Consider the following 21,321-nt stretch of genomic DNA (forward strand, 5'->3'; position numbering starts at 1 on the left):
GATTCTCAGTGCATAGAAGTACGAGTTAAACCACAGACAGTCACAGATACGGCACGGGCACATTGTTGTTGGCGTATGCTTTCCATCTCTTCGAAGGCCTTCTCGCAGCCATCGTAAACTTTTCTGTTCCCTAGTATCATCATTGTACATGCTTAGAATCTTCAGCTCGGCGCCGTCACTGGCCATTTGCTGGGTTAACCGTTGCCGTCTTCATTGTTAGTGCACCTATGGTGAGGATTCACCCAATTTTCGTGGTGCATACCCGTTCTTAGCGGTGATAGTTTTCTGCATTGACTCATGAGGAACAATTTCCCAAACAGTTTAGCTGTTTATGAAATCATTCACAAGAGCACAATTCACAGTGGATGCAAAAATGAACAGGAAGCAATCAAGTGTTTCTCGGGAAGACCTGAAATCGGTTTCCAGGTGTCCTGGGTAAAGGTGCGAAGTAAATGTTTTTTTTATTATTATTAAATGTACTTAAGGATAGGTTGGTGCCAATGCGTGGCGCCCGCTACTCCTCTTCTCTTGCACAACAGCCGAAATCGCATATTAGGTAACAAACACAAGGTTATAGTACATAGGTACATAGTGCGTAACTTGGACTCAGTGCGCAAGTGTTTTGCTGAGTGCAAAAACACAAATAGTCACGCAAATTTAAATCGCCCCGCTGCGGTGGTCTAGTGGCTAAGGTACTCGGCTGCTGACCCGCAGGTCACGGGATCGAATCCCGGCTGCGGCGGCTGAATTTCCGATGGGGGTGGAAATGTTGTAGGCCCGTGTGCTCAGATTTGGGTGCACGTTAAAGAACCCCAGGTGGTCGAAATTTCCAGAGTCCTCTATTACGGCGTCTCTCATAATCATATGGCGGTTTTGGGACGTTAAACCCCACATATCAATCAAATTAACCAAATCAAATTGAAATGTCCACAAAAAGCATGAAAGTTCACTAAAATGTCAAAGGTGATCATGTCCCTTAAATACTGCACTCTTTTCTCAAAGGTTGTCACAAAAATGTTGTGGTGAAACACGAGAATATTGTAATTCTTTGAATGCAACATCAGATGCTTTCAGTTCTCATTATTGCAAAAAAAAGAAAAACGCTCCTAGCCATAACGTTACACATCAGAAAAAGATAATGTATGACTGAGTGAAAGTATGAGGACGGGTTGGCACCCAATAGCAACAATTCCGGTGTGTGGCCAACACTCCTTACCCCACTCCCCAAGCGCACACCTATGCAAGTGATGCTAAAGCATCTACTTCCTTTTGTTCCCGCTGTGTCGTCATTTGCTGAATTTGCTGGGGTGTTCCCTAGTTTGTTTGCTCCTAGAGTGTTTAGGTTTGGTGATGTGAGCAGTGTAGTGCTGATGTGTGAGCGATATTTTTATGCTGATAAGTGTGCTTGCATGCTTTCTTGCTGCCAGTATGCTGTATTTATTCTCTTACCTGCAACCACATTGTCAATGCAATGTGTTTGTGCATTGGCAATGAGTGCGATTGTTGAGTTCCAATGTGTCATTCCAGTGTGTCATTTAAAATCGGAGAGCTGCCCTCTTACTCAATCACAGCTGACGAGACGATCAGTTTGACACATTTGGGACTTCATGGTGCCCTGAATGGCACCTTGGTTAGCTAGGCTGTACTAAAATGGTAAAACATGGTCACCATTGTTTCGCTGTGAACTACTGTAGTAGTAGAAACAACAGTTTATAGACGATACAGTGTTGCTAGTTTGGTTCTTTATTAGTTTATTGAATAAATAAACAGTAGCACCCTTTCACTGTTGCTTTTTGGCACAAGAGTGCCTAAGGTGCAAAAGTGCATTATCAAAATTGTCTCATTCTTTGAGCATTGGCTAGATCATTTGGTAATGATGTTTGTTAGCAGAGCAGATAGTTTGTCAAAAATTGTACTGTTTCTGGAAAGATGGATTCTTTAGTGTTGTTTGATTTTAATGCCTTTGAATAATAAAATGGTGGCTTTTAATGTTGCAGATTTATGAAAGAGTCTGGTACAGGTTGCCATCTTTTTTTTTTTGCCACAGATGTGATGCAAGTTCGCACTAATAATGGAGCTTAATCTGTTGTTGTGTCGTCATGTAACTCAATTTTACATAGAGTCTAGTCCAGTTACGTGGAAATGTTCTTTTGAAAAGTTGCGCAACCTTGAAATACCAAGTAAAAGTATAACCGCATTGCTGTGCACTTATCCATAATGCACTAGAGGAGAAGCTTCTACAAACTGTGAAAGGCATGAAAAATAAGTTTTTTTTTTCTCATGGAAATTTCAAAATGATGCAAAAATCTGAAGTTGGCCAAACACATGGAAGTAAAAATAGCAGTGTATGAGGTTGCGTGCAGTTTTTCTTTCAAAAGTTTTGAGCAACCATTGGTGCTTGGTCGCAAATAGCATCCTTTTTTTTTTTCTATTCTCTCAGGCATCCTTTAGTTAAGATGTCTTGCCCACCGATTATTGAACGTGCGCTAGTTGTTGCTCAATTGGTCAAGAAAAGATGGCGACGTCTGGAGATTGCACTTGTAGCGCCGTTTGCACCATTACTGATTGTTGGTTTGAAGCTGCAGGAAAAGCATAGGTCAAATGCGTGGTCACATTCGTACATACGGAACTGTGATAGAGGGGAAGGTTGTTTTCTGTGATGAGCTTCTAATAAGAATAAAATGATACAAAAGTAATATTTTATTTGTAAGTGCAATACTTGTATAAATTGCGGGGAAAGAAATTCGCACTTATTTTACATGCTTAGATTAATGGTAATTAACCAAGAAGAAACCCGTAAAGTAGTCATGTGGGAAAGAGGGAGCGTGCACTTGGCAAGATTCCGGTGTTACCGCTGCGCCAGCCGACCAGTGCCACCATGAGAGTTTCCTAAAATTAACTAGTAGGGACTCTGGCGCTGCGATCATTCAGCTTTAAGCCACGCGAAGCCAAAAGGAATGTAAAGTACAAAGACTAGGCAAATCCGGGGACTACCTATAATTCCATGCTCGCTGTAGCGCCATGTGTCGCAGCTCCGATAGACACTAGCGCCAGAGTTCTCTCCAATATGTATATATATATATAGGAAACTATGGATGGCATTAAAAAATCACAGCATATCCACGGAGTGAATGATGATGAGTGGGGCAAAGCGCTAGAGGGTTTCTTCTCTAAACCGTGAACCATCCGCGAATATCGCCCACTACATCATCAAAGATGTGGCATACACTGTATATATTTATATAAGAAATTTATTGTTTGTAAGTGGTAGCTATATGTCCCTTCCGTTCCCCCTTCATTATAACGGCTCTATGGTCGGTGAAGTGGTGTATTGGTGACGGGGCGTAGTGTGAAGTTTGCAAGGATTTAGTAGTGTGCCATTTGCAAAGGTGGAACTATTAGCGGTCACGTACAAGAGATTGACGCAGTGGGAGAATCTATGGTTGTCTAATGCGCACCTGGATACAAATACACGACCATCTTGCATTTCATATTGCCTACTTCTCAACAGTATTTGCTTTATGGTCGGTGATGGGGCATAGTGGGATGTTTGTAAGGACGAAGTTGTGGGCAGTTTACTAAGTTGGAGCTATAGGCGGTCACGTGCATACAAGGGATGGACAGACCCACGCCTTTAGGAGCTTTGCCCCTAAAAGTTTGCGGGTATGAATGTGGCAACGGAAAGCACAAGACCGGGTTGATTGGCGGATCATGCGAGATGCCTTTGCCCTGCAGTGAGACTGACGATGTTGAATGGCACATTTGGTGGGTGATCTGACAGGTCACGTGATCATGCTTCGACGAACGAAGTGTAAGCGCGCACATTTCAAATATATGTTAACTCTAAAGCCCCTCCATGCGTTACCCGAGCGCCAGTAGACGTGATGGAGGGGCTTTAGGTAAATCGCCACAGCTAGAGCCGGCAGGTCACGTGATCTCACTGATCAATCGGGTGTAAGCGCGGGTATTTTAAATACGGCGGTGGATCTACGAGCTCGAGTGATCTCGCTAGCCTATCACGTAGAGCGCAGTTATAGCACTGTAGGAGCCATTCAGCTAGGATCACTCATTCAGCTAGGAACCCATTCAGCTAGGATCAATGACGTACATGTACGCCATCGCTTGTGCCTTTGAGGATTTTTTTTTTTTCTTGCTCGACATGTGCTAACCTTGCAGTATTACGTGAAAACTTCACTTTCATCGATAAATGTCCGGTTTTCTTTGTTTCCTTTCTGTAGCGGTGCGGTGGCTATAGTTTGCGCATGCGGCTGCCATTCGGTTTCACCCATCGAGCGGGTTACGCTTTCTGTGCCCGCAAAACTAGTGGCTCTTAAGATTGAGATCACTTAAGATTGAGATCACTTAAGATTGAGATCACTTAAGATTGAGATCACTTAAGATTGAGATCACTTAAGATTGAGATCACTTAAGATTGAGATCACTTAAGATTGAGATCACTTAAGATTGAGATCACTTAAGATTGAGACCCAACGCGCTCGTTTGTTCCTCTCGAGGGCGCGATAACGCTTTGTTTCCGTCAGGACGCTGACTGCCACGAACGGTGTGGTTACCGTCGCGTCAGAAGGGACGAGTTTGTGTTCTTCGACCGTGAACAAATATTGGCGCGACAGAAACGAGAATAAGAGACCAACTACAGCGCTGTAATTGGTCTTTAGTATGCCCGTCCTCGTTTTTGTCTCGCCAATTTTGTCAGCCAGAAACTATAATGACGGTGGTTTTTCGCTGCTGTGGAATGGTCTGCAATATACACGTATACGACGAGAGGCAAGTGTTGTTCGGGTAGGCACGTTTTATTGCGCATCTTTAGCGCTGGCATGCAATGGTGGGTAATGGAGCGCGGCGGTGCGCATGAAGCGGTGAAATGGGATTAAAAAGTACCGCCACGCGTTTAAAAAGCGAGCAGTGCAGACTGCCTACAGAATCTGCATGACCTGCATGGGGTCGTAGAAGTAGCGATACTTGGGCTCGTCGTCGCCCCCGCCTGTGGCCTTGGGCGCCGTCGTGCGAGGCCAGGGCGCAAAGGTCACTCCGTCCAGGCTACCCATGGTCGCCGACTCGTCGGTCAGACGAGATACCAAGGAACCCAGCTGGCCTGGTGCGCCGGTTTGGGCTGACGTCGGGACCTCGGCGGTGGCACCTTCAGGCGTAGCGAGATCTTCGCCAGTAACCGTGGTACCCGTGGCAGGTGTCGCGAAGGAACGAGTGGTTGGAGCGTCGGCGTCCGTTACTTCGCTGGTAACCGAAGGGACGGGCGTGGTCGATGAAATAGACGCTCGTCCCTTGAGGGAGTCGCTCGCAAGTGCGACGGTGGTGCGGGCCGGGGTTGTCCCGGGAGCAACGGTGGTGGAGACGAAGGAATTCGGTGGCGTTGGGGTCTGTGTTGCGGTCGTGTCGAAAGCTGCACCGCGGGTGGAGTGTTGACGCGTAGTGGGGAGAGTTCGGGTGGAGGTGGCGTTTGCGTTGCCGAGAGGATCTTTTGTAGTGAATGGGCCAGGAAGCTCGGTCACCCTGAATTCAGCTGGGTACGAGGCGAGGTCTTCGTCCAGGACATTTGTGGTCCGCGTGGTGGTTGGCTGGGTTGTGCTGGTAGGTACCATGGTAGTACTTGTAGCAGCTGCGACCGTGGTGGGAAGTGTACTTTCCGTGGTGGCTGGATTTGAATTGGGCGGATCGCGGGGACTGGGAGGAATGGTAGAAACGGCCGGAGTAACAGCTGTGGTCGACTCTGTTCCGCTGGTTGTCGATTGGGCGCCTCCAAAGCGGCCAAAGATTAACGGCCGAAGATAACGCAGCAGGACCAGGTACGGAGAAGTGGTGTTGGGGGCGGCCGGAAGGGTGGAACCTGCGAAGCGTGAAGAGAGGCAGGTTCAGCTGTTGGACAAACAGGTTATTCAACCCAACACCGGAGACTACGTTTACGCCGCTGCGCCGTGCTCCCTAACGGGCGGCAGAAATTGGGCGCCTGCTTTTCTCTTATCACTACCACCAATGTGCACGCGAAGCTGGCTGCTCACTTCGGAGCATGCGCAGAAGGATTCCCGACACGCGATCCGCTTGCAACTGTAGGCTGCGACGATATGCGGGCGCCAGTGTTCTTCGCAGCCCAAGCGTAATTGTACGTGCCCAAATTAACCACTGCTAGACGTAAGCATTCCGTTAATGCAGTGAACCGTGTACGGTGTGGAGAGTTCCAATATCGGCAATGTTTGTCGACACAGACAACAGCTGGCGAGCGCTTGCTTAGAGTAAGAGCGTTAAGGACTGAATGCCACCTCAACGGTTTCAGGTAAAGGAAACTGCCGGATACATGCTAGCGAGCGTCCTGAAATTTGTCAGATAAAGTTCAGTCCACCTACCTCCAACGTGCACAATTTTATCCGTGCAGTGCAATATGTGTCTACGCGAGAGACCAACTGTATGGGATCGAAGCGATATGCAACGTGGTGCGAGAGTGGGACAAAACTTGAGCGCGCGTTGTGTGCAGTGACCCCCCGCCACGACTTCCCCTCCCCAGTTAGAAGACAACGACGAGTTGTCTAGCAAGAATACCGGAGTACTGCATTTGGAATGTCTCACCGAACACCGTTGTAGAAGGCGGCGGCGTATTCCGGGCTTCCGCTGCAGGTGTAGTGGTGGTCAGTGAAGTAGTGGTCTCCGTAGTCAGCGTAGTGGTAGCAGGTGTAGTGCTAGCATCCGTTGACGGTGTAGTAGTAGGTGTAGTGGTAGCATCCGTAGCGGCTCCACTCGACCCATGGCGTCCACTGATGATCACGAAGGACGGCGATCCGTGCCGGTCTTCCACCACATGCAGAATCGGATCGGGAACATTGGCGATCTGTAGCGCCAGGTCATCCAGCGACACGGGAGTGGCGCCCGGCACTGTGGCCTCTGTAGTCGCCGTAGTGCTGTGGTCGGTACTTTCAGTTGTCCAGGTGGTTGAAGTTGGGGCAGCCGTGGAGACCGCGTCGACGGGAATTTGCGTACTCCTCCCGAGCAACGCATCCTCGGTAGTGACGAGGTCTGGGGGCGTCGTCCGAGAAGCGGTTGTGCCAGTCGTCACTGCGGCCGCAGTTGCGTTCAAGTCTTCGGTTGAGACGGTGCTCCCGTCACGCAGCCATCGGAAGCTGAAGTCGAAAGTTGCGTCTACGGTGTGGTCCATCAGGATCACTTGCGACGACAGCAGTATGATTGCCCACCAAAAAGCCATGGCTAAGTGTGGGCGGAGAGGGGCGGGTGAGGACCTGCGGAAGCCAATTCGGATAATTATGCACACAGAGCGATACGAACTGCATTCGGTAGTCATCTGTGCGAGGAAAAACGCCGAAATCGCCTGTCAAAAGCCAATGCGGCTGAACGCACATGGCAGGTGGTGGTAACAGCAATTTAAGCGAAAAGTTCACTAAGCGACATTCGAGTATGCTGCAAGGAAGCGTTGATAATGCACAAATGTGGAACGTCGCTTACGGCTGTACATGGCACGAGCGCGTACAAGTCTGAACTTCAGAAGAGACAGATGTGCAAAATTTTTTTCGTAAGTCGCGATAGTAACTTCACCAGCTACACGCCCTATAGCAAGCATCGGGCATGCTTAACATCTCTTCTCGCGTGAACCAAGATTAAAGAAGATCGCGTATAAAAGGAACTATAGCAATCGCTCTCTTATTGGGCCTTCCTGGATCAGTGAAGCATGAGCGCTACAATATGTTTGCATTGCGTGGCGTCCACAAATGCAACTAACTCGTGCGGGAGTGTTAAGGTAAGCAGTTAGGCCACACCTGACCGTTCTTTATCGGAAGATTTCGTTAAGACTTATAGTCACGGACGCCCGTCAACACGGGCTCGACGAAATGCATCGCGCAATGTCGACATGATCGCAGAGCAAACGTACCTGGCTAATGTCCTTGTCTCCTACAAAGGTATGTCGCTGAGCTGCGCAGCCTTTTGTAGGGAAAATAACGTGGTGGTGGCGCTCCGGTCCGTATTCCTTATCGTCTGCAATATCATTTTTTCTTGCGCTTACAGCTTCGCGTGAATTCAAACGTCACGATGCGCGCGCACGATCACACCTCGTATACGTAGATTGCAGCTGGTGAGAATACGTCAGCGTACGTTCCACACACTGTTGATAGTTATTATGATACAGGGTACGCTGCGGTGAAAGATACAGGCGGAGTGGTTTATCGACGCGACGTGAATTGATTCACTGCCACTTGGGCGAGGTGTTACGCTATGCCTTGGTCACATATATTGACTCTACCGAGGGCTCCAATCTAAGAGTCATGCAGTACTTGCCCACGCTGTTGATGGAAACAGCCTATGGATAGCACTCCCACCAGCGAAACTTTGGAAGAGGAAAGTTCCCCCCCCCCCACCCCCCCAGATCCGCTTCCGTCACCCCATTCCCTTTCTACCACTGACGCCTGTGCGTAGAAGGTACGCTTGTAACTGCTTTTTCTTTTCTGTGTGGTACCAGTCATTTACATAGTGTAGTTATATAGTTAAATCCGGATAATTGTGACGAGTTCTGTGGTCTTTTCCAGCGTATACATTGTCCAATGGCGCCAAACTCGTTAATCCGATTATATTTCGCCGTAACCCGGTTCATTCGGACGATCCTCGGAGCGCGCCAAGTACGGATGTGCTGCAAATATACGACGTAACGCAGCGAAAACGGCGTTCACGGTGAGTCGAAACGACCGCGGGCTTTCAGAAAGGCGGGTTCGCTATACCAGACCACGTGATTTGTACGCAATAATTTCTCGAATACGTAGATGCAGTAATTATTTGGCATATGCGAGCAGTTCACAATCCAGTAAACCGAAACACTGAACAGTTTTGGATCGATAAACTGTACTCTAAGAATTCTAATGTCTTTAATTTCGCCTTCATAGGTGTATCAGCGGAGGAGAAAATCAAGGTGCAATTATCATTTTTAGATTTCGCGCCGAAATGTTCAACTTCGCGGATTTCAGAGTGTATTTTTGCTATTTCGCCGACATTGACTCAACGAAATTTCCCGAAACTTGAAATTTGAAGTCTCTAGCTCCATCAGATGACAGTGTACTTGAATGTTACCGACTAGTAACTACGTAGGAGCAAGCAGACGCCTATGACTGATTGATTGAAAATTTATGACTGATTGATCGATTGATATGTGGGGTTTAACGTCCCAAAACCACCATATGACTATGAGAGACGCCCTATAGTGGAGGGCTCCGGAAATTTCTACCACCTGGGGTTCTTTAACGTGCACCCAAATCTGAGCACACGGGCCTACAACATTTCCACCTCCATCGGAAATGCAACCGCCGCAGCCGGGATCGTGTTTCATCTATAGGATCAAAATCTATGACGTCAAGGTGTTTGGTTAGCCAGCCGAAACGTATACTATATTATTATCTTACCCGACTGGCCAAGTTGGTGTATGGTTTGCCGAAATATTACTCCGAACCGGTTAGAAGGCTCCTTACCACTTCTATAGCTCAAAGACGACGGAGTGGCTTCCCCCTCGCCTTAATTCGTATAGTGTACAGACGGTATCTCCTCCTCTTCATCCCCGCTGCGGTGGTCTAGTGGCTAAGGTACTCTGCTGCTGACCCGCAGGTCGCGGGTTCAAGTCCTGGCTGCGGCGGCTGCATTTCCGATGGAGGTGGAAATGTTGTAGGCCGCCCGTGTGCTCAGATTTGGGTGCACGTTAAAGAACCCCAGGTGGTCTAAATTTCCGGAGCCCTCCACTACGGCGTTTGTCATAATCATATGGTGGTTTTGGGACGTTAAACCCCACATATCAATAAATCAAGCAGCGTTGTCGGCAAGCGATCTGAAGACCCAATTAATACGCTCGCGTGGGAACATCGGTGGCATCCGTCGAGTAAAGATGAAACGCCGAAAGGAGTCGTCGCGTAGCTACCCAACCGCGCCTGTGGGAAATGTCAACCCGTCCGCTGCTCGCGGTCGTGCGGTTCAAGGCCATCGCGGCGGAGAATAGAAAGGAAAGAGGGGGGGGGGAGGCAAATCGAACCCTCCCCCTCGGCCTCCTTCATCTCGCACAATGACGGGCGGCATTTCCCGGCTCCGACGATGGGCCCGGCCGTCCATCGCCTCCTTTCGATCTGCCGAGCATTCTCCGAGTCGCACTGGAGAATTGAACCCTCCTGTCTGTCCTCAGTTCTACTTTTGGGGGACCGGTCTCTCGAATGCCTTCTGATTGTCGATTGGCGAAACGCAGGAAAACGCAACACGCGGCGCACGCTGCAGCCAAACTGTAGGACGAAATTGAGAGTTGGACGTGAAACCGGTCTGGTCTAGAATAGACAAGAAGACAATTAAGGCAAGGCGCTGACCACGATAAAAGCAAAAAAAAAAAAAGTGAGACGTTTCGGCTCCCGTAAGGGAACGTCTTGAATTTTTTTTTCTTCAACGTCTTGTTGTAGCATAACTGTAGCATATCGAGCTCGCGTCCCCCCCCCCCCCCCCCCTCCCCCTCCGATTGTGCGCCCGCCTATGCCAACCAAGTTCTAGAGGTCCGCGCACTGTGTGACATCAGTGCATTTCAAAGAGCACCATATAACCGAAATTTCCGGACGGCTTTTCTCATAATCATACCGTGGTTTAGGGACGTGAAGTCCCAGATATTTTAATTACAATGTATGAATAGTTAGTTGGTTTATGGACTTAATGTCCCACGCTGTAACACGTGCTATGGCAGAGGCTGTATGAAAGGGCTACCTGTAATTTTGAAGATTTAAAGTTGATTAACCTTTCCTGAAATCGCACAATATGTAGTAGGCCGGCTAGCATTTGGCCTCCGCGCAAATGCGACCATCGCGGCCGGGGTTCGAATCCCGCATCGTTTGGGTCAGCATAGCTGAACCACCGTAACCCGTCGAGCGAAGTGTTCACTGAAGCTTACGTGTACTGTGCATCATTGTGGGCACTCTCAAAATTTCTCGATCAGAATGAAGAAACTTTTTCGTCAGAGAGGACACATCGATTTTCGCCACAGACGACTGTGCCCGAACTAAGTACTACGACTTTCATTGCGGCGTTCTCTATATACCGATACACATCTCGAAGAGTTCCGTCTGAAGTGTTATTTAGATACAAGTCATCATCTGTTTCTCATTTATGCTTATGGTATTCAATGACGACAGCCTTCCTGTATAGAATAACGAAAGCTGCATGGCAGTTCTACCTGCTCATGTGGAGAAGCTCAAGAAGACGTGGAGCACATTCTTCTGCATTGTAAAAATCATGACGTACCTCGAAAGAACCTTTTACAAAAACTCAATTTTTTGGATAAGCGACCTCCATCAATTGCAAAAATCTTGGGTCAATGGCCAAACGGAAAGCTACAAGCCACTGCAGCGCGTGCAGTCGTTCACTTTCTTGAGGAATCAAACATAGCTCAAAAGTACTAAACAAAAAGAATGTACTTCGTCACTGTTAACCGGTATGTTCCAAAACAGTATTTTTGTGTTTCACTACGATTTTTTGGGGGGAAACCTGTCTGAAAGCAGTTCAGTATTTAAGGGACAAGATCTACTTAGACATGTTATTGAACTTTCATGTTTTGTGTGAACACTTCAAATTAGCGTGATTACTTGTGTTTTTACAAACTTTGTGTTGTGTGGACACATTTATATACAGGGTGGACACTCAGTATTGAAAAACGTGGACTCATCGTGTAAGCGTTGTGCTTCGTTCATATGTATAGCCTTGTAATTGCTTCAAAATATGCGTTGTCGGCTTTTGTGAAAGAGAAGAAGAGTAGCCGGTGTCACGCATTGGCACCAACCTCTCCTCATATACATTTATTTAAAAAATGCCGAACATTGTGACGAATCGCTGCCCCACATATCATCAGGTGTATTTTTGATTTAACACTGATGGTTTTTAAATCGGAAATTGTGGAGGGCCCATAGGTGTGCTCGAATATGTGTTATGCATTATGTACGTGTCATGTATGAAGTGCCCAAATTTTTTTCTGTGTCATGCATACCGTTTCTTTCTAATGCATGATACATTTTTTTTTCATTTTTTGCCGATTGATGTTATTTCAGAGCCCCCACCTTACACAACGCCCAACAGGCCTGTAAGAAATTTCAAATAAAAAAAAAACGGGTACAGGGGTGGTGTCTTGCTCACCCCCGCCTTTGTATAGTGTAATAAAGGGGAGCAGTTAATTCCGCCTCATCCATTCACTCAGCCAGACTTTTAACGAGATTTTTTAATGCGGTCAGTTATGAGTATACCCATGCCGATTCGCTTTTCCGCACACGTTAGACAGGTCGAGGTCACCCCCCACGACGTCAAAGACTCGCTCCAGATGGCGCGCGCTCTGAAGGTGCGTTTACACTATAAGACGCGACACCGATTTTGGTCTGCGGACTGTCTTTAGGAGTGCGTTTTCTCTTGTAGTCGGCCTGTGTACACTGCAAAGACACAAACAGTCCGCCGGTGGTCTCTCGAAGACTCCGCCTGCAACTTAGAAGTGTGGCAGCTTGGGCTAGTTGGTATGGCATGACGATAGTTATAGCGCGAGAACAACACCATGACACAGAGACAAGAAGGGCACTCCGCCTGCGCCTGGTCATGAGTCTTTCGCTGGCCAATTCCGTAGTCACATTGGGGGCACACGCGGGGACACCGACTAAACGTGCACACCTACAGAAGTGTGGCAGCTTGGGCTAGTTGGTATGGCATGACGATAGTTATAGCGCGAGAACAAAACGATGACACAGAGACAAGAAGGACACGAAAGACACGAGCGCTCGTGTCTTTCGCGTCCTTCTTGTCTCTGTGTCGTCGTTTAGTTCTCGCTCTATAACTATCGTCTTGCACACCTACACCTCATTTTCAGCCACGCTCCCTGCTCTGCCGTTGTCCCATCTCCGGCTACCCAGCGCAGCCCCCGCCATAATTCGTGGTAACGAGAGACGGAGTTGCTGCACACTATAGGGAAGTGAAAAAAAAAAGACTTCCGTTGGGTGCTCGAGCTGACTATGCAGACGCCGCGCAAGACTCGGAGAGGACATTGTCAACTTCCCCAAGATTGTCCGCTTCGTGGCCGTTTGAAGCAAAGACACGGGACAAATTTTTGCTCAACCGCCGATCTCCCGAAGACACGCCAACGACAGGTCTGCGGATGCGTTTTGCTGGTGTTTTCGGTCGCTCGTGTTACACTGTTAAGAGGTTTATTGGTGGATCGAAGCTCCAAGGGCATCGAATTCGGACGGAAGGTGTTTGAAGGGCACAGCACCTCCACCAAATTGTTAAGAGGTTTATTGGCGGACACTTCGCGATGATTCACGACAGCGACAGTGAATGCGGGGACCGACTCTCTGCACGAGCTGTTCTTCTTCTTATGAAAAGGGAGACCCACTAGAAGGCGCTGGAGAGGACGACCCACTGTTCAAAGGCTTTACCACATAGGATGCAATGCTGTCTTTTGATGTGTCGTCGTCGGCCTGAGTGACCAGGGCGTCTGGCGACTTCGTCGGCCGATGGTTTGCGTCTGTCTCGTGCTTTCGTCGGGGTCATGTTACTGTCCACCGCGCCGGTTCCGGACAACGCCTCGGCGACAACCAAGTTGCGAAGAACAGGGATGTGTCTGCCACGTATAACGAACTTGCCAAATATTTTTAGCTCGCGAGAAAAGTGTACCCACTCAGTGGCGCCGCCAGGAAGTGCCACACCGAGCCCCCCCCCCCCCCTCCCTCCGAATTGTTCTCCATGCATACAGAGCACAAAATGACACTCGAATACATCTGCCTGCGCGGCCCCACTTCAGATCAAAGTGATGCCCCACCCCCTTCGTAAAATGTGCCGCCATATCCACGAAGTGAATGATGATGAGTTGGCGAAGCTCCGGAGGTAAGCCTGGTAAACCCTGAATCCTACGTAGATTTTGCCCACTTGATTTTATAACAACGCCCCCCCTCGCGTACGTTGCCGCACTAAATCGAACGACTGCCTTCCACCAATGACACGCACCATATGTGACATCATTCCTATTTTATTCGTCATCAGCTACGAGTACCGCCATCTAGTGAACACAGCAAGAACTAAACAAGAGGTAGCTACAAACAAGGGACAGTACCGCCATCTAGTGAACACTGCAAAAACTTGACGAGATGTAGCTACATACAGGGGACGCACAGCCCACGCATTAAGGAGCTTCGCCCCTAAAAAATTTCTGTCTACGCCCCTGCACTTACTGTCTCACCCGAACTTAGCAGTGCTCAGGCCCTTTCATTCATACTACTGCAGATGAAGACTTGACCTTATCTGAGCACCCTACACGCTATTTATACCGGGGTATTACGCGATGACGCCTGCCCCGGATGCGGATGCGTAGCCACGCGGCGCACATGCCATGGGAGTTCAAGGCAACGTACACTAACCCCGATACTATCACTTCCACCAGGTGGCAGGCCACCCTCCATAGCTCCCTCCTGGCCGCATATGGGAGGGGGGGGGAGCACTGCGGGCTGTAGCCCTCCACCTCCCATTTGCCCTCCCAAAAGAAAACCTGGTCCAAACCCAACTCGTACCTTTCCGGCCTCTGTGCCCAGCAGACAGTCTTCGCTTGTTGTCAGGCCCCGCCGCGGTGGTCTAGCGGCTAAGGTACTCGGCTGCTGACCCGCAGGTCGCGGGTTCGATTCCCGGCTGCGGCGGCTGCATTTCCGATGGAGGCGGAAATGTTGTATGCCCGTGTACTCAGATTTGGGTGCACGTTAAAGAACCCCAGGTGGTCAAAATTTCCGGAGCCCTCCACTACGGCGTCTCTCATAATCAAATGGTGGTTTTGGGACGTTAAACCCCACATATCAATCAATCAATCAATCAATCAATCAATCGGTTGTTGTCAGTGCTCCCCCATCACCCCGTAAGAAAATCCTGGCGCCGCCCTGTCCGGTGGACCAACTCTGGTCCGTCCAGGAGGCCCGAAGAGCGGCTGAGAGGCTTTTCCTGGCGGTCCCTACATGCAGAGCAACGCCGCTGCGCGCTAACACGCGCTTTGCAGGACTTTTACATAGCAACCAACCAACTAACCAATGGCGAGCAAGGACCCCGACCTGATGCAGCATTGAAGCAACTGTTTACTTCCCGGGCATTCCTGGAAAGGCTACCATATGAATGACAGGCCGCTGTGAGAAGCACATAGCACTCTGTGGGAGTATCAAATCCCTTCCATCACCATCAGCTGTCATGTCGTTTTGTTCTAACTATATATGGACCCCCCCCCCCTCCTTCACCATACGGACTAACACACACACACACGTGCGCTATGCACAAGCTTATGCCAATCGAAGTAGACTGATTTCTGCAAATATACATATTCAAGAGACCTAAAAGCCCGTCTCCCCCACCCCCCTTCCCCCATGTTCTGATCAAGGAGGGCGTTATGCCAAAAACAAGAAATAAAAATAGGTGATTCCCCAAGGCAGTCAAGCTATTCAGGCGATTCCCCAAGGCAATCAAGCAATTCAGCTTGACTGCGCCCCCCCCCCCCCCTCTTCCAAGGTAATCACGAACAGCCACACACTAGCTCAATTCGCCGTTCTCTTGGACACATTTGTCAGCAAGCACTATTGAACGTTCACACGTATTATCACAGTTACTTGCGGTGCAATTACGTGCAAGTTGATAAGTAAACAGCGCAAGTAATGGCCTGTACGAAATAACGATCGAGTCAAAATGATTCCCTGACCAAACTGCACTGAATACTCGGCCAGCGTTTCAAGCCTCTTTCACCAAAAAGTCGTGTTCTCCCTTGCGACACAGAAAAAAACCGTGAGGGCAACGACCTCGCATTTCAAGTGCACGAAAACACCGCGAAAAGCGTCATCGAGCCTGCCACATTCTCTTCGCCCCGTTTGTCGCTCAACCAGGGAAACGGCGGAATCGACGATTCAAATTTAACGAATGATGTCATTCAACTCGCCCCGTTTGTCCCTCAACCAGGGAAACGGCGGAATCGACGATTCAAATTTAACCAATGAGATAACAGTCGCCCTATGATTCGCCCGCGGCACTGCAGAAAAAAAGCAAGAAAAAAAATTCGAAATTGGCGGGCTTTCAGTGCAGCGTTGGTAGCGGCGAAGGAAGAGTTGTCGGCGGACGTCGGAAGCCCATCGAATTCGAATGATACAAGGGCGTTTATGCGGGAAACGTAACTGTTGTCGGCGGTAGTACCACGTTCTGCGCTCGTGGGACGTCCGAACATTTTGACAACTCGAGTCGTGCTGTGTGTGTATCGTCAGTGCTTTTATAACCGGGCGAGCTTCGGAGTTCTCGGTCTGGCTTGTCGTCCACAGTCCGCCCCATCGGCCAGCGACGGCATCGTAGGGCTTCTAAATGTGAGTCAAGCTAATACGTGCATTGTTACGCAGATAAGTGTTACCTCTGTCGCAGTCACGTTACTGGGAAGAGAAAAAATATATTCTCGGTTTTCCGTCTGTTCGAACGAGCAAAACTATTACTTATTTCAGCGAAGAGATCGAACTTTGTAACGCTTTTCGCGATTGTCGCGCGGCGTCGTTGACTGACGTGCTAGAGGAATTGTTCATTCGATTGACGATTACAGAGATCGTCCGTGTAGCCACCATTTTCGCCTCCTGAGCTGGATAAGGAAAGCGCCGTGTTGTGTTCCTCTGCAAACGTAATTTCGTGATTGTTGAAAGAAATGTGCGGTGCTAGTTGCGAGACATTCGTGATGGTGGTATCGTGCATGCTGTGTAATCAAGGGATGGTTTAGTAACAACAAAATGCAAACGTCCTTGCAGCGGGCTCGTCTACCTTTTGTTGCGGTGTCGTCAGTTCCGTCTGTAGGCTGTAAATGCCGTTCCTAGGTCCGTAATACAGCAGCGTACAATCGCGAAGGGACGGCATTTTCCGTTCACCCTCTATCCTCTCGCCTTTATCTATTTTTTTTCCTTGTCAGTGAAGCGTTGGTGTACTGTTATTGCCCAGTAACTTGATTATTTTTAAGCACACTTTTTTTAGATGTGCGACCGTATAGACAGCAACAACGAAACGGGGGGTTGGGTTTCATGTGAGTCTGGGCCTAAGGAAAACAGTGGAAGGCCGTTGTGTCTTACGAGGCACGGGTGTTTAGGTCGTGTTCGCGTGGTTCAATACCCTCCATCGCTCCTCTGCCTTCGAAAATTTTAAAATCTGCATATGTACATATACGAGCTCGTAATGAACGCACGTACGAACATGCATAAAGTACGCCAGAACACCTCCCCCTCCCCCCTTCCCCTTATCGAGAAAAATTTCTCATAGTGCCCCGGTTGGTGTTCGCTTCGTTCCTGAAGCGGCTGAATTTTGGCAAAATGTTCTTCAGGACTGCTTTTGTGGGTTTTATGTGCACGTACATATACCTATGCCAATACAGAACCTCGTGGCGACGCCGACGTCCACGACAAAAGTGCGCCTGAAGTGTATAGAACGGTTATCACAAGATAAATGCAAGCGCTACTTTGTCCGCCTCGGCGGAAGAGTGGTTTCGGTGCTCAGCTGCTGGTCCGAAGGTTGCGTGTTTTGTCCCGGGCGCGTTTCGGTGAAGGCAAAACTGCACAGGCCCGTATACTGTGTTATGCCAGTGCACACTATAGATGGTCAGAATTTCCTGAGCCCTCCACTACGGCGTTTCTTATAATCATATCGAGGCTTTGAGGCGTGAAACCCCGGATAATATTATCACTATACTGGGATTGTGACCTTGACAGAGCTCGCGAGACGCTCGATATGTCACTCAAAGGGCTTAGCGCGCAGCTTGCGTCTTCAGCGAAAGAGGTGTTGCTGCGTAGTATAAAGCTAGCGATAATCCAAAGCGATTGGTCTGAACAGCTGCACACCCTTACAGACTTACGACTTACAGACGCACGCGTCAGAGCGTGTCAGCGCATCATATGACACGGCGCTGCTTGAAGGTTCGCGCCCTTACCATAAAGAAAGAGAGAGAGAGAGGTTCAGGGAAGGAAAATACGCGACTTCTGCAGCCCCTAATTGGGAACAGGGCTCAGCGCCTGTAGGGGGCAGGGGAGGCGAAGAGGGCATCAAAGATGTGAAGAAAGAAGAGAAATGGCGTCCACGACCAAGGACAAGAAGAAGAAGAAGCGCCGCAGGAAGGAGAGCTTCTCCATCTACATCTGTAAGGTGCTGAAGCAGGTGCACCCCGACACTGGTGTCTCCAGCAAGGCCATGTCCATCAAGATGAACATGACCAAGGACGTGGCGGGCGGCTTCTACAGCCGGTTGTCTAGTCCAGTGTCCTCAAGGAAGCAAAGAACCGCCTTGAAGACCGGCACGTGTGGTGCCGTGCAGGAAAGAGAAGGCCCCTCTGTGTAGCCACGGGCAGACCGTGGCGACGAAGTGCGGCGAGCAAGAAGCCGCGATGTGTGCGAAGCGCTTACAATTATGTGGTTATAAAAGGGTAAAGAGGAGAAAAGTGAGCTTCGTAGCCGTCTGCATCTGGTGAGACACCTCAACAGTAGCTCACAAGGGATGGGGGGTAAGGAGTGTTTAAAGGATAGGATTAAAAGGTACAGACAGACAGATAGATAGATAGATAGATAGATAGATAGATAGATAGATAGATAGAGAGAGAGAGAGAGAGAGAGAGAGGTGCATGAACAGGGAGCGACGGAAGCGAAGAGAAGATAGGAAAGATGAACACGGTCGCAGGAGTGCGAGGACGGGGCACCACTGGCGATAGCTCTTGTCGGCAACAGGCTGGGCAAAACGCACAACAGGTGCTCGATGGTTTCATCTGCCCCGCACGCAGGGGACGAGGCACTGCCAAGCCGATGACGCCGAGCCGCAGGCCAGGAGCAGCCGATGCGTAGGCGAAGTATAGCAGGGACCTCTCCCTCCTGGTGAAACCCCGGTCAGGCAGCCGGGTTGCACCGCTAAGAGAGGGCATGGTGCCACGTCAGAAAGCCGCGCGCTGAGAGAACATGCATTAAGGCCTGACCACACGTACGCATCACAGCGCGCCGGAGCGTTGCTTTTTAACGCGACGCCGCTCCCTCTGCCTTTGGGGAAAGAGGGTGGTGGTAGTGGTTAGAAGATGAGAAAAGGCACCTAATTTCTGCAACCCGGTCGGGAGCACGGCGCAGTGCCTAGGGGAAAGAGGGCCCGCGGCTACGTGAAGTTGGGCGGCCTCTCTCTCTCCATAAGGAGATGGCACGGCGCTGCATTAAAAAAAAGCAACGTGCTGCGACGGGCAAGTGTGGTCAGCGCTACGCCACGTCAAGGAGGCGAATCCATAGAAATAACAAGGTGAGCGGGTGTTGGCGCTGACCCACATTTCGCTGGTAAAATAGTTTTCGATCTGCCCGTCCTCTACTTCATAGTATAGTTCCACTGGATCCTGGGACCTTCCCCCCCCCCCCCCCCCACACACACACAGACAGACGGACAGACAGAGAGAGAGAGAGAGAGACAGACACAGATAGAGAGAGATCATGAAGAGTGGCTTTGGTTGCGGTAGAAGTAGAAAAAAAAAATATACGCTTCTAAAAACTGTTTATTTGTGACGTTTCGATCGGAGACCGAAGGTCTGATGGAGATCGGTCCCTTGTTAAAAAAAAAGAAAAAAAAAACCATTGATAATTGTGGCAGAGGGGATGACTGCCGTGGTAGAGCATCGAATGCGTTATTCGAAGGTTCGGTTCCTGCTCACAAGTTATCTTTTCACCCACTTTTCTTTCTCCACATTTACATTACCATTCGGTCTAATGACTTCCCCTATACTTTCCTTGGCATTCTTGTCTGTTAGATCTTAATATTGTGTCAAACACGGAAATATTCAATACTTTCTCGGTATATTTAACCTTCAATCTAGTTTTTTTCTTGTTTAGTTTTTGCCACCGTTGTTGAACAGCGCTGTGTCGCTCGCATTAATCTTTCTTCTCACAAATGATTATTTGCATATGCAGCGAATTAACACAGGAGAAAGGATATAGCGTCTCATAGCGTGAAAGCGGTCTTGGATACTTGTTATTTTTGATTATTTTGTGAAGTGGGGGTAGCCGTGAAATATTTTTATTTTCTTCTAATGAGCATGTGCTTACTAAAAAAAAAAAAGAAAAGTAAAATGAAAAAAAAAATATATGCCGTGACCAGGATTCGAACCTGGGTTATTGCGGCCACAACGCAAGGTACTAACCACTATACGATCACGGCTACCCGACCGGGCAGGAGTTGAGGGTGTAATAAGGAGTATATAACCGCACGCATATCTTTTACGCTGTTTTATTTCACAAAGTATTTTACAGATTGCTCACTTCTAGGCGGTAATGCCGCCCGGAAACATGCAGGTCTGGATAAGTTATTCGCTCACTCAATGCACACAGACCAACCATATTGCGTACTTGGTCCCCCAACGGGTACGGCGCGCCGATCGCCCTAAAACACCTCGATCATGCGTGTGTCGGTTTACTGCGTAGTGCATGCATGAGGATTGAACGTCAAGTCTACGGGACGTCGTCGCCTTCTACGAGCGTGACGGTGGTTAATTCTCGGCAAGACTTGGTTTGTTTTTGCTGAACAAATTCGATCTTGAATCGAATGTGCCCGCGCGACACCATCCCTCATACGGGCTCATTTGATCGCAATCTAAGACCGATCAAGACGAGCGCGATCTGGCTCTGTGATCGTGAGATTCGGTTGACGTCTGCGTAGATCAAGAAATCAGGTCCGGATCGGCTCTGAACGCGGTCACTAGCGCCCGTGCCACACCGCTCTTGATCGGTACGGCTTCTTGGGTACGTCAGCTCCGTTTGCGTGTAGCTACAAATCGCTCTCGTGCCCACCACGCTCTCGCGCAGAGAAAACTAAAATTGCATATCGGCAACCGAAGTCACGTGACTCGAACATAAGCGTAACGTTTTGCTTCATATCGCTTCGGTTTGATTACATTGATGGGCGGCCCGCATTCCAATAAGCATCGCCTGTTTTCCAGCGTCGGTCTGTGTGTGGCGTTCAGGGCGAGGGTAAACTACGCCGTAAGTCTGTATAGTTCGAAAGCGATCAACGTTCCACCAGTGCCACTCTACCAAGTGTCTAGCCGAGGCGAGCCTGCTCGGGCGACTTGCCCTAGAGCTGTGTTGGTGCGATTCCGCGCGAGGTTGTTTTTAAATACTGCACGTCTTGGCGAACTTGTGTAACTTTCTAAGATTCATATCTATCTATCTATCTATCTATCTATCTATCTATCTATCTATCTATCTATCTATCTATCTATCTATCTATCTATCTATCTATCTGTCTATCTATCTATCTATC

The 21,321-nt window shown here is 49.0% G+C and overlaps 1 protein-coding gene and 1 non-coding gene across 2 annotated transcripts; both read right to left on the reverse strand.

Moving 5' to 3' along the window:
* Positions 1-4,792: 4,792 nt before the first annotated feature.
* On the reverse strand, positions 4,793-7,285 carry LOC119179971 (uncharacterized). The gene is made up of 2 exons (XM_037431099.2): positions 6,598-7,285; positions 4,793-5,863 (listed from the first exon to the last, which is right to left on the reverse strand). The coding sequence occupies exons 1-2, from the start codon at positions 7,226-7,228 to the stop codon at positions 4,935-4,937; spliced, it is 1,560 nt and encodes a 519-aa protein (XP_037286996.2). The 5' UTR covers positions 7,229-7,285; the 3' UTR covers positions 4,793-4,934.
* A 12,863-nt stretch (positions 7,286-20,148) lies between these two features.
* TRNAH-GUG (transfer RNA histidin (anticodon GUG)) lies at positions 20,149-20,220 on the reverse strand. The gene has a single exon. It is a non-coding gene; the product is annotated as a tRNA-His (tRNA).
* Between the last annotated feature and the right edge of the window lie 1,101 nt (positions 20,221-21,321).

The sequence above is a fragment of the Rhipicephalus microplus genome, chromosome 7 (genome assembly GCF_043290135.1).
Source record: "Rhipicephalus microplus isolate Deutch F79 chromosome 7, USDA_Rmic, whole genome shotgun sequence".
Lineage (NCBI taxonomy): Eukaryota > Metazoa > Arthropoda > Arachnida > Ixodida > Ixodidae > Rhipicephalus > Rhipicephalus microplus.

Bases quoted from the DNA above. Each gene is read 5' to 3' on its own strand.
- LOC119179971 (XM_037431099.2), bottom strand. From the start codon at position 7,228: ATGGCTTTTTGGTGGGCAATCATACTGCTGTCGTCGCAAGTGATCCTG. The intron at 5,864-6,597 runs GTGAGACATTCC...CACGCTTCGCAG, and splicing joins GCCTTCTACAACGGTGTTCG to GTTCCACCCTTCCGGCCGCC.